General features: G+C 36.5%; 1 protein-coding gene across 3 annotated transcripts in view; it reads right to left on the reverse strand.

Moving 5' to 3' along the window:
* Positions 1 to 2,728: 2,728 nt before the first annotated feature.
* The window catches only part of LOC129567581 (Krueppel homolog 1-like), a 14,933-nt gene continuing 4,150 nt past the window's right edge, over positions 2,729 to 13,511 (reverse strand). Inside the window, exons 1-5 of one of the 3 annotated variants that reach the window (XM_055444646.1) lie at positions 9,325 to 12,595; positions 7,170 to 9,223; positions 4,975 to 5,739; positions 4,006 to 4,828; positions 2,729 to 3,761 (exon numbers count right to left, since the gene is read on the reverse strand). In XM_055444646.1, the coding sequence (XP_055300621.1) occupies positions 3,479 to 3,761; positions 4,006 to 4,828; positions 4,975 to 5,739; positions 7,170 to 7,260 (1,962 nt within the window). In that variant the 5' untranslated portion in view covers positions 7,261 to 9,223; positions 9,325 to 12,595 and the 3' untranslated portion in view covers positions 2,729 to 3,478. Of the gene's footprint in view, positions 3,762 to 4,005; positions 4,829 to 4,974; positions 5,740 to 7,169; positions 13,430 to 13,511 lie in introns of those variants that run through there. The other 2 variants (XM_055444645.1, XM_055444647.1) reach the window with 2 other exon arrangements.

The raw sequence follows: 13,511 nt of genomic DNA on the forward strand, positions 1-13,511 counted from the left end.
TCATGATGTGTTTGATGTAACTGCTGTTAATAATTCAAAACATAATAGGTAGCATACATTGTATGGAGCTCAATAGAGAATGTTTCCGTTGACAGCAATGTGGCGCTGAATTCTACTAATTACTTTAAATCGGCTTTATTCCAATTTATTTCATTGTTTCATTTTAAGACCAATGACTGAAGGACAATGACATCAATTTCTCTCGGAAAATACGAAATTTTCAAGCAAAATCTTCTATCATATCCAATTTTTATTTCATCATTTCCACACACAAACTATTCATGCCGAATATCCATCGATGACACTTTGTTTCGGTGGAAAATTACGCAGAATAGATGTTAAACTAGATTCGGAAAGTGTGTTTGACGTTTACTATTCAAAATACACTCAAACTAAGCCAAAAATTGATGCTAGTTCAATGCATATGGGCTTGCTTGTATGTTTACTTCATTGCCTTCATTGTTTTTTTACTTCATTGCCTTTATTACTGAAATACACACTTGGCAGATTTTTCTGATTGATAAACTTTGTTTAAATTCAGTCATTATTTTAGAAAAACAAGTGTCGTTTATCGCAAAGCAGAAGAAAAAAGTCCAGTGACTTGACTGAAACGTTGTTATTTGCACTGGCTAAGTAAAACGATACATCATTTATTGGAAACACATCAACCAAAATGGTATTCAAACGACGAGCCGATTTTTGTGTTTTTATTATTTCAATCAGCATTTTCGTAATCGACTGCAAATGCATAAGCTTTGCATCCAATCCAATCCAATCTGAATTGGATCAAGTATTGGAAAATACTTGCTCAATGATTATTAAAAATCGCATATATATTTTCAATTTACAGTTCCATTTCATATTTTCTGAGTTTATCCAAATCTAGCTAAAATGCGTTTTTTTTTTTTTAAATATTTTTAGCTGTAAAGCAAAATGTTCCATACATCCAAAATGAAATACGTCAAGTTTGTGTTTTCAATTTTGCATTTATTTTTATCAAATATACGTAAAATACGTTCATCTCAATATGATTGTAGTTAATGAAACATTAGCTACCAATTCGACAAAGAAATAAAAGAACTAAAACTTTAACTTAAACACTGAATTAAACATATTGGCTAAAATCGACAGAATTTGCTTAAATAAAAAAAAGACCGAATAAAAAACTAATGATGACGTTTGTTGTGTCCGGACCAATGTCAATAGTTCAGTGTATCAGTGTAAAAACTTGAGATGAACTAGAGAACAAATGGGCATAATAATAAAGAGGTTAAATGAAAGTAAATCAATTTGACACTTTGTATTGCGAGAGAGATAATAGAATGGAGTCAAAAATCGAATGTCGAAAATAAATACACAACACAATTTTTTTTTTGGTTCTTTTTTTGTTTGTTTGAAATTTAGTTTTTTTTTTATGTCACGCCAATTAGTATTAGTAGATTTGATTAGGATCGAAAGCAATAAGTTATAATATTTTCGAAAATATGTTACAAGCGCAAACGTTGTATTAATTAAATGAAATCGTATGTTTTCTTTTTTTGTTTATTCTGAATTGCTCATAATTGATTGATTTTCTTGCCATCCTCATGTTGTACAGTGTTCATGTAGAGGAGGCATTCGCTCAGTCATAATTATTTTTGTTGCATTCAAAAATTAAGTCAAAATCATCAATTTGTTTGGTTTTTCTTCTGCAAATGCCAACGAAATGATAATTTATCAGAATTTGTCATTTCGTTGCATGTTCAATACATTTTTTTTTTTTTGTAATTTTGCAATCTCTTTTGTATGCTCATGGTAAGTAAGCAGTTCAATCTAAAGCAATAAAAGAAAATATGCTCCCACATTTTATTTTGTTTTTGTCATCTAAAAAAAATCCCTGAATTTCAATGAAATCATATATTGCAAACCAAAAAATACCGAGCAAATCATTATTATAATAGAGGAGGTTGAAAAATTCGAAAGTTTTGAAATTGAGATGTTACCACAGCTCATTATCCATCATTTTGACTGTCTCCCTAAAAAAAATTGTTCACTCGTGATATTTGACGCAAAGAAAAAACATGTTATTCTTACTCTTAAAACCTTATTATCTCATGTAAAGTATATATTACGGGCTAAAATGTTATATTGTTTTGTTTATCGCTTCTAGAACAGTCTTATGATTAACAGTACAGGATAACCAATCAAGACTCAATCCGTCTTAATCGTGTTCTTTTAGTTGTTGTTGTCGTTTTTTTTTTTTTGTAATTTAGGGAAAACCCATGCGTGGTGTATAAAACACACTCGTTCAATGCTCTTTCTCTCTCTCAGGTTTTGCATCGAAAAACAAAGCAAGACAAGTTTCCATTTTGCATGTGTGTATGTATGTATATGTATGTATGTGTGTGTTTATCATTCATAGGCCACAATCGTGAATCAATTTCACCTAACTTTCATTCACTTTATGTTTAAAAAATATTTCAATTGATTTAATGATATTATGGTGTAAAAAATACGCAAAATTTTTACGTTACAATGGAAAACAAAGCAATCTCTGATACAAAAGGAATCAATTCAGCTAATTTTAAATGCACACCGCTCCAGAGGAAGAGCCATCTCTACAGCGGCGCAACGACAAATAACAAAACAGAAAAGAATAAGGATGAGGACGAAAAAAAGGAAACCAATGCGCATTGCTGATATTGAGAACAAAAAGGAGAAATAACAATTCAATTAAACTATCAACTTATTTCTTCTTCACTTCGGCTTAATGTAAAAATTACGTTTTAATTATTCTGGCCATTTTCCTGAGACAGTCTTCACAATTTTTTTTTCTTCTTCTTTTTTTTATCATAAAAAACGTTTTTTTTTCACTATTCTATTCCATAAGCCTATAAAATACTTTTTCTTTCAAATCGGGAGTGTTTATTTCATTCTTAATTGGCTACAAATTTTTCAATTACGTGGGATTTTGCATACTTCAAAATATCGTTTCTGTTAGAAATGTTTTCCTCTTACTTTGTTTCATCGAAAAAAATAACACAATTTTTCTATCTTTTTCTTCGGATTAAAAAAAAAAGGTTTTTTTCTTCCAATTTTTTGCTCCTTGTGATTGATTATCTTCGGTTTATTTTTTTTCAAGAAAAGAGACAAAGATTCCACTACGATAATAAAATGTTTCCGATATTTTTTCTACTAATTGGCTCTCTCAAAAATAAGATTCATTTCGATCATTTAGAAAAGATACGAGAAAAAACCTCGACTTGTTTCGCTCTACCAATAAAAAGTAAAAATGTTTCATTCTTTTCTTTAAATATTTTATCAAATGTGGAGAAAAGTAATTTTTCCTTTGTTTTTTTAAATAAATACAGTTCAATCGTAGTTTCAAACGATGGCGAAATTTTGGTTAAATTTACTGATGCGATTCATTTCAATATGTAAATCGATTAGAATTTTTCCGATAATTTTTATTGTAATCCAAAATGTAATCTCAATAAGATTATGATGCTTTTGCGAATTGAATAACCGAACTCATGCGCATAATTTGTGCCGGTTGACCATCGTCTCCTTGGCCACCTGCACCTTGACCATCTCTTGGGTAGTTTTTACGCTTTCGTAACGGAAGGCTCATCACATCACGATCGGCCATTACGACATCACTGTCCGGCGATGATGAACGATCTGGTGATTCGGGACTCGAACGTGGTGGCGTCAATTCGGCGGCACTGGCCAAAGCGGCTTCAACACGCTTTACAATGTCATTTGATGCATGAATCGATGATCTGATGAAGAAAGAGAGAAGATTAACCACATTTTGTTGAAACCACAATCGGAACGTAAATGAAATCTGTTCTTTATGTTTTCAGATAAGCCAATAAAAAAGAAATTAAAACACATGAAATGTGTGTACTGAAAAAAATTCTTTCTAAGAAAGAAAAAAGTCTCTCTGTTTTGCCCTAAACTTGTCAAAGCTTCAAAAGTCGAAGTTTTTACTTCGGCAAAAAAACCAACAAAAAAACAACTTACTTGAATTCACCGACTCGTGGTGCTGGATTGAAATAGCCTTGTTGATGCATAACAGCGAGTGGTTCATAGATGAAGCTGTGATCAATGGCTGTTTCCTGTTCGTTCACCGCCGCCAGTAATGCGTTTGTTGCTGAGCTCGTCGCAGACGAGACTGGCAAGTGGGTGCGAAGCGTTGTCAAATCATCTGCTTCATTTTGTGAGGCAGCAATAGAAACAGCGGCCAAAAGGGCTGGATTCACTCCACCACCACCGTGTGATTGCACTTTGTATTCGTTGTTTGATGCTTTTTGATCGAAGCGTGTGAAAATGTTGGTATAGTAGGACATTTCATCGCCATCGGAATGTGTGTCTGAGCTCGAGTCGCGTGGCGTTGGCAACGCTGACATATTTGACGCACTAATGTTACTGTTTGGCGATGGTGAAAGCATTGGCATGGTTGAGGTGGGTGAAGCTCTTATTGTCTGCGTTACATCCATGGCTGGTGCTAATTGTTCCACCTTCACCGGTTCAGATTTTGCAACGGCTTCGGTCGCTGTCTCCGCTGGCTCATCATCGGGCAAATCCTTGGCATGACCTTTGATGTGTGCTTCCATTTCTTTCTTACTTTTGAATGTTTCATCGCAAATGGTGCACTTGTAACACTTCGAGCCATAATGTTGAACTCGATGCAACTTCAACACGTGATTGTAGCCAAAATCTCTGAAGCAAATATCGCAATGGTATGGCTTTTCGCCGGTGTGTGTACGCGAATGAACTTTCAATTGTTTCGAGCATGTGAATCCTTTGCCACATCCTTCAACTGGACACTTGTACGGTTTCTCACCTACAAAAGAAAGCAATTTTCACACTTAAACTTTCAACTCACAACAGTGACAAGCATGCTTGCGATTGCTGTGCCAATGTAAACTATATGCTATGCTAGTGGTTATTATAATCTACTTGAATTGAGAGTGCTTAATGTGTGGTTACCTGTGTGTGTTCGCATGTGGATAACGAGTTGGCCTGATTGGATGAATGTCTTTGAGCACACGGAACATTTATGTGGTCGTTCTCCTGTGTGGATACGCATGTGACGATGCAATTTGCCGCTGTGCTCAAATGCACGTCCGCACCGGTCGCATTTGTACGGGCGTTCTTTAGTATGAATGCGTCGATGCACTTGCAGATTTTCCTTCACACTGAACATCTTGTGGCAAAATTCACATTCGAACGGCCGCTCACCGGTATGGGTGCGATAGTGACGAACCAATCGTGCTGGCACCGCGAATGTTTTCTTGCACACATCACACTGATGGGGCTCACTTGGATTGGTCGACGTTCCATTTGATCCATTTGCACGAGTCCCGTTCGTTTTTCCATGCGATTTCATGTGGCTGGTGTGTGCACTTTTGCTGCCGAAAAACATATTGCATTGCTCGCATTTGAATTGTTGCTTCGTAGAATTGCCATTCGTTGTGGTTGAGATTGGAGTCGCATGTTGCTGCTGCTGCTGCTGCTGTTGTTGTTGCGCTGCTCGCGTTACATTTGTGAGTGTGATCATGGTTTTGGGCGAATCGCCCATCAGTTTCGGATCAGTCATATTGCTACTACTTATGTTGTACAATTGTGTTTCGTTCTGATTATTGCTTGATAGATTCGTTAGTTGACGCAAATCACCACCATTCACCGAATGATGGTCGGTTGGCATCATTGGAATTGATGTGTAGTAAACCATGTCGTTTTTTGTCGTTTCACCTATTGGGCGATTTGGGAGAAATTGAAAATTTGATTTAAGTAAAGAAAAGCATAACTTTGTTCGATTTGAATTAACATTAATTTGTTACCTAAATCAAAATTAAATTAATATTATAAAATCTTGAATCGATTTTAGATTAATCAAAAATAATCTATTTTTTATTTCAAATAAAATCTTCTCTTCAAAATACAAAATACAAAATAACTCTCTGTACCAAAGCCAAAAATCATTCTAAAGCCCAACTGTTTTAAATTTAACTTGTAAAATCAACAACGTTCCATTTAACTCATATACAATTTGGATGCGCCATAAAAGAGATTCGTTCGAAAACATTCGATTTCAATATTCTAGAGCGTTCTATGTGGCGACGCTTTCATCGTCCATTTTTGTTTAGTCTAAGCTCTTGAAGCTTTATGCGTAAGCGAAACGGAAAGCGAGCGCATTTGCTCTAGTGAAAATGTGAGTACATGGCAAAGAGAAAACGAAAGTGATTCAGTCGAAACAGCCAACAATTGGATTGGCCAGAAGAAATAAACATGGAAAATGCGGAAAATACAATACATTCAAAAGCATACTTGAGTTGTCACGTACACACTCCCGCAATATGCGTGTGGAATTGGATACTCGCTCAGTCGCTAGCTCGCTCGCTTACTCACTCTCTTACTCCAATCGAGTGTGATAACGAAACGAGCCGAAAAATACGAGGAGGGTGAAGAAAGCAGTGTGTAACCGATAAGTATGCACTGTTTGCCAAAGCAATACGAGAAAATAACATAACACATGAATGAAATTCATTTTGGTCGTCGTCGCCATCGTCGTCAATAGCACCACCACCACCATCGCATTTCGGTATGCGTGAATGTGGCCCCCGCAGTGGATGAAAGTGAAAGGGGATAAATTCACAAACATCCATTTTTCGGAGTTCAAACTTTGTGCTTCTAAGCGCAACAACGCGATGATGATATAACGGCTATATATTCCGGCTATCGCCCTTTGTTCAATGAACTTTATTGTGTTCTATCGATCAACTGCTTTTTCTCCATTTCTTATTTTTCCATTTTATTAGTACTGTTTTGGACAGCAATTTTGGCCACGTTAACATTATTTTCATAACGGCCAATTCATGTTTTTTTTTTTTTCATTTGTGTCGGAACAAATAAGCGAACCATATACAATTTGTTTAATGAATGAAATGCACAAAGTCTAAATGACGCGAGAGAAAAACAAATTACACAGGAAAAAAAAAACATTTGGGTTACGCAATGGTTTTCATTAATGAATTGGCATAATTTTAAACTGGCAATTCGATGGTGTTTTATTTCGTTTTTTTTCTTCGGGGGAAGTCGAAAAAAATGAGAAATTTTAAAACAGAAAAAAAAACAGTCGCTCGATTGCGGCGACAAATTCAGTGGAAATGTGGGTAACCAACCTTCAGATTTATCCTCATTTATCGCGGTTATTTCAGTTCCTGATTTCGATAGAATGTCTTTGATCCAGTTTTGCTTGTTGCGTGCACTCATTATCAATGATAAAATGACGGAACCTTGACGTATTTTAATTGAATTTTGGGTGACTTTTTTTTTATTTATGAAAAAAGTCGTTTTTTTGTCCGAAGAAAAAAACTTCACGTTACACTAATTAAACTAGTAAAAAATACTCCGCAAACAGTCTTTGGATTGGAAAACTTTTGTTTTATTTTTTTTTTTCTTGTAAAAAATACCCGTAAATATCCGAACGTGGATAAATATAGTTCGATTTATGTCATTGTATTGTCAATGTTCAATTGTGAAGAGCGAACTAAAAATTCAGTCCGATTTTTTTTGCTTCCGTGAAAAATTCACATTTAATTCATAAACACATCACACACAAACACACGTCGCAATCAAAAATGAATAACACTTGATTAATAAATGCACGACCGTGTAAAAAAAAGAAGAAGCAAAACGTAAACAGAATTCATTGAGTTATTAGTTACACTTTATGAAGAAAAAAAATACAACGATGGCCGTAGAAAAACAAATTTCATCAAAATATCAAATAATTAACATTATGTGTTGTTGTACTAAGTTTCAGTTGTGTTGTAGATTTGTACTATATATTGACGTTGCCTCACATAATCGTGAATGCGTTTTCGGTGGGTTTTTCGTTCTTTGCTTTTGTTGTTTTTGTTGTTTCTTGTGTCCACTAAAAAGTGTCTATAATTTCACAGTTAGAAAAAAAAATAAAGCTGATTGTGATTTGTTGTGTTGGAGAAGATGATGCACGATAGTCGGTCTTGTCTCGTTGCAAGTTCAATATCAACTGTTTGTTTCAAAATCGTGTGCAATGTTTTGAACACTCTCAATTCCTGTATCAATGTGCCTGCCTGCGGCCGCACACTCTCACCGATTATGCGTTTATATATTTAATGCTCCCATTTTTTGAAACGCACATTTCCATAAAATATTATACATAGAACACGGTTTGGAACGCATCGTATCGCCACCCGAAACAACAACAGCAACATTCAGAAAACATACATACAGAGAGAGTGTGAGTGAGTAGAAACGGAAGAATTCTGAGTGTGCCTATGTACGCATGTTACAAATAGTAACCAAGTGTGTGTGTGTGTGTTCACGCACTTTCCTCGCTTTGATTCCCGAAAAATTGGGTACAGGCTGAGCGAAAAGAAGAAGAAGCAACAACAATTCTAATGCCGAAAAATACGCAACACAACAGCGTTGAAGTGAAAAGGCAATGAACGCATGACATCGATTTAGTGAGAGAAAGACATCGAAATATTGTACAAATAACACGGGCAGGCAGGCACATTCCCGTTCTCCCGAAATAATATCGAGTATATCCAGAGCGTATTCAAATACCCGAAATATGTGCGTATTGTGCGTGTGCAGCGCACAACATATAACGACTGCTATGGTCCTCCTCGTCACTGCGCTCGAAGCCATAATGTATTCAACGTTATTTCTTTATCCACACAATTTTCGGAGTTTCTATTGCTTTGTCTAATGTTCGTTATTCACTTCGCTCTCTCACTATCCCTATGGTTCGCTGCACAAGCGGAGTCTCACACTCCGCTCTTCTTAATACGCAGAATAAAAACGGTGCGTTTGCATTCGTATTGTGTGTGTGTGTGTGTTTTTTTTTCGGTTGTCGTAAGGCCTGGAGAAATGTAGCCATTCGCTATCAAATTGCTTTTTTTCTGTGTTTGATGCAGTTGAATCACCCAATAGTTATTCGTTTCGTTCGCTGTACGCATTTCCAATGAGTCGTTTGCATTCGACTACTTTTGTGATCGGTCATTCGAGCCGCTTGTTGTAACCATCAACGGAATAATATTGATATTGGTCGTGCGCGCGCTCGTGTTCATTGTTTCTCTTTCCTCAAAGCAATGATGCATCAGCTCAATTTAATAAACACATTCGTACATATGTGCTCTCAATCCATCAAGCAAACTGAAACTTGTCTCGAATTGATAGTATGAAACTAGAAATTGAAATAGAAAACCCGTTTGGCTTGTTAGCGTTGCTTTTCGGCATTGTTTTTGTACAGTGTATGTTGATTAACGCTGACATTTGGTAACTCACCCGGTTCGAATGATTCGTCCTCTGGCCGATTTTTCCACCGAACCTCACAGTTCCATTGAAAATGATGCAAACAACCCAACTCATTATAATTGAACCATCTGACAGATGAAAAAAAAACATCTCAGCTCATTTTCGCTGGAACAATGTGACTCGATGGTTCGAGTCTTTTAAGTTTTTGTTTGTGCCAATCGGCCAATTTATGAGTCAATCGCTATTTCGAAAATTCATATTAAAAAAAAAAACAGACATGCTCAATACTAAACAACCCGCAGCGAGAGCTATCAATATTTTTTGTTTATTTTTAATACAATGATATCATAATAATTTATCACATGTTTGCGACTCCATGTACGCGTGTCATGCAAGAGAAATGTTGTGCAAAACGATGACGAATTCGTAATTTGATTTTATCTTTGCCGTATTTTTTGCCATCACACACATGTGGTGCGCTATTAAAATGTCGCAAAATCATATTCATTCCCTTTTGGCATAGAACATTCAACAAAAAACATCGAATAGAACATATTATTCGAACGGTTCACTGCATTCAAGAGAATCACAATAGAAATCTCCGGATTTTTGTTTGTTTCTTCTTTCTCACAATGCGATGCAACGACGCATCAACGATAGCTATCGAACGGAACGCACAATAGAGAAGAAGCAGAGAAACTGCCGAAAATTTTAATGATCTTTTTCTCCTAGGGGTCAATGAACACACACTTGAGTAGGAGGCTCACGAAGAACCGTTGCTTGTACATCGTTTTCGAATGCAACGCATCCATTTATATATATACAATACGCGATGCACGTGTAACCAAAGACCATAAAACAGAAGAAACAAGGCGAACCTTAAATACCAGAAGAAAAAGAAGAACGAATCACACGTCGAATCGTCCGTTGAAGCCTCATTTTCATTTGTGATATTCGTTTCACATTTTGGATTTTAAAATTAATAGAAGAAACTTGACGTAGGTCATGAGTTTTACAGTCGATCCGCACGCATTATTATTTCTGTAGTTTTTTATGGGTTGGACAATAAAAAGGCTAAACACTGTACAAAGAGCATAATTGAGCCTATTTACATAATCAATGCGAAAAAAGGTACACACAATCAACGACGAGTGTCGCGTGTATGCAGTTGGAAATGGGTTTTCAATAAAGCGCAATGATTTTATGATGCATGTAATAGCCAAACTGAAAAAACACTCATTTCAAAAATGGTTATTTCCAACAACAACAAAAAACACGACAATTCAATGCTACCGCGCGATATCATTTCGATAAAAAATTAATAAACAGATAAAACTAAATTGCGCAGAGAATCTCCGTGAAATGAGAACTCACGATAATAACAACCGAAGTCATAAAAGTGAGGAAAAAAAATGTGAATTCTGTTATTCTTTTTTTTTTCTTTCTTAGAATAAACAAAATATATATTCATACCGACTGAACACGGTGTGAAACGAGTGAGAGAAGAAAAAAAACTGATGAATCGCCTCGCGAAGCAAGCATGCGAGCAAACTGACAGAAAAAAAAAACAATCTTCGTTATCGTTCTCTCTCTCTATCTCGTTTACCGCGTTTCACGTTTGTCGAATCACACACATCTGGTTTTTTCTTCGTGTAAAACCGCAATAAACACACACACACACCATCAAGGGTGTTGCTTGGCAGCTAAACAAATTAATATGTAGAAACTGTTCAATTAAATTGAATGAGAGTGTGGAAAAAAAAAACAACACAATAACAATGATGACCCAGCCACACACATTGGCAGTTCGGCACGAGTATCGCATTAAGATAGAAATGTATGTGATTTTATAATTGCCGAGAAAATAAATATCACATAGTCACAATATGTAAAAAAAACTTGCGTTTTCATTGTTAGATAACATGGAGTAGATCATGTAATAGAGTCGATTTGTTGCTCATCCGCCGCAGTCGTCGTCCTCGTCGTCATTGTCGGTGTCGTTTAATGCGATGTAGAACCCAAACAAACAAGCTCGACTCGATGGATATTTTTGTGCTGATAATAAGTAATATATATACAGCTATCAAGTGGCATAGTATAGCAGCACAGTCATATACACACAGCGATTGAGCGAAAGCGCATACGACATATGAACATATTTTGCAGCGTAAGTATAACAGGCGTTTGCCGACTCATGACGATATGCCGATGTGTATGTGCGCGAATGTTGTGGTGCTACTGCTGCTGCCGCTGTCGCCGTCGTCGTTGTCGTCGCTGCTGTTGCTGCCGTTTGTCGAATGTTCTACAGCACGATTCGGTGTCAAAAACCGATGAATCGCCTCCACGTGTAAGGCAATATGCGATGCACACTGCTACACGCATCCAACTGAACTCGCTCGCCTTCTGTATCTCGCTCTCTCACACACAGTCGCGCACTAAGGCCGGCAAAAAGCAAACAATAACACACTCGATTTGGAATTTATCGTCATCGTCGTTGTCGCTGTCGCTGTTGTTAGCTGCTGCTGCTGCCGCACTCTCCGTGCTCTCTGCACCGCTCTTTCTGCTGCTGTGCCTTGTGCCGTGCACAGCACATACGTATATTTTTAGAGAATACCGACCTTTCCAAGTCAAGATGAGTTCGGCTATGCTTGTTTTTGTTTTGCGCGTGCAACGATCTTTTTCGGGCGAACCCATACACACGCCGCTCGGTTAAAATAACAAGCCGTGTAATCATCATCATATAGCAGGCAGCATCCAATAACGAATTTCGTAGAATTACGGCAAATTTTTGCGATTTGGTGGCTCGCATTTACTCAATTTTTTTTTATTTTAAGTAGCAAATGATGAGCCATTTTCCCGTGATAAAATCGCAATTATTTCCAACAAAAAAGAATTGATTGTGTCATAAAAATTTTTTTCTGTTGCAATAATGATTTGTAATTAAATCAAGCTCGTGCAATTTCGTGTCGTTAATCAATTTGGATTCGGCTTATTGTATTGCGATGTCTTAATTTCGAAATTATAAGCTCGATGTCTGGTTTCACCTTTCGATCGTCCTTTTTGTCCCAGCTTATTTGCATTTTCGTCGATTGTTCTGTGAGCTTCTTCTTCGTCTTTTCTTTCCGTCTATTCGATTGGAACGAATGACGTGTACGAATCGAATCACACTTCATGTGTGGATCTTGGGTTCGACAGGTTTTCGTCTGATTTTATATTTATGCGAAGAAAACGAAAATATAATCAGTAATGAAATTCAAACCACCTTGGGCACGGTCGCAACTCTGTCCATGACAATGAACATAACCTACATCTATGAGAAGGCACTTACAATTTATACTTTTTTCTGTGTCGTTGCAACGAAACAACTTGCTATTTTTATCAATTGCGCGAAATCGAAGCGGCTATTTTTAGCCGCAAACCAATGAGAAAAAAAAAACCCAAATGCAAAAATGAACATATGAATAGCCCGTTAAACCGATTCAACATTTGACGAATGGGAATTGATTATCAGTAGAATGACGCAGTTTCCATAGAGATCGACATAGTAAAGCTGGATTTAATTATCATTAGAAGTGAATTGCATGAGGAAATACACGGCATTTAGCTTTTGTGGTTATAGCCAGATAGAGGATATAAATATTGTCATAATAATTCCACAGGCAAGATTCTACGCTCGCCCTCATTTTCTTGATTGCTTACCGCGCTATTCTGGGCCGATTCTTAGAATCGTAATCATTTGTGTTATTTTTTTATTCATTTATGAAGAAATGCGACAAAGAATTTCCATGATTATTCAAATCACCATCATAAAAGCAAAGGAATGAAGACGAGAGAGACAGAGAGAAAAAACATCAGCGGGCACAATGAGTTTCTGAGTACGGTGTCGATTTCTATTCAGTCAGTATTTTTGTTTATTCGTTTTCATTTTTTCTGCTTTTTCTCAATACTTGATGAAATTGTTTTTCGTTATCACGGAGGCGAGTCGATAAGGATTAATGTGGGAATGGAGTGTGTTTGCGCGTTTCCTTTTGTTTTTTTTCTCAATTACTCGATTAAATAAAAACTGATTCGTCGGTCGCTGACTGATTACACATTGCTTTGTATTTTTAGATGCACGTTCATGGCGCATTCATTCAATTCATAAATTTTCTAAATGCGATAGACGTCTTTTGTGTGTGTGTGTGTGTGTGTGTGTGTGTGTGTGTGTGTGTGTGTGT

The sequence above is a fragment of the Sitodiplosis mosellana genome, unplaced genomic scaffold, assembly GCF_009176505.1.
Source record: "Sitodiplosis mosellana isolate CC-2019 unplaced genomic scaffold, AAFC_SMos_1.0 Smas_scaffold_11, whole genome shotgun sequence".
NCBI classification, from domain to species: Eukaryota; Metazoa; Arthropoda; class Insecta; order Diptera; family Cecidomyiidae; genus Sitodiplosis; species Sitodiplosis mosellana.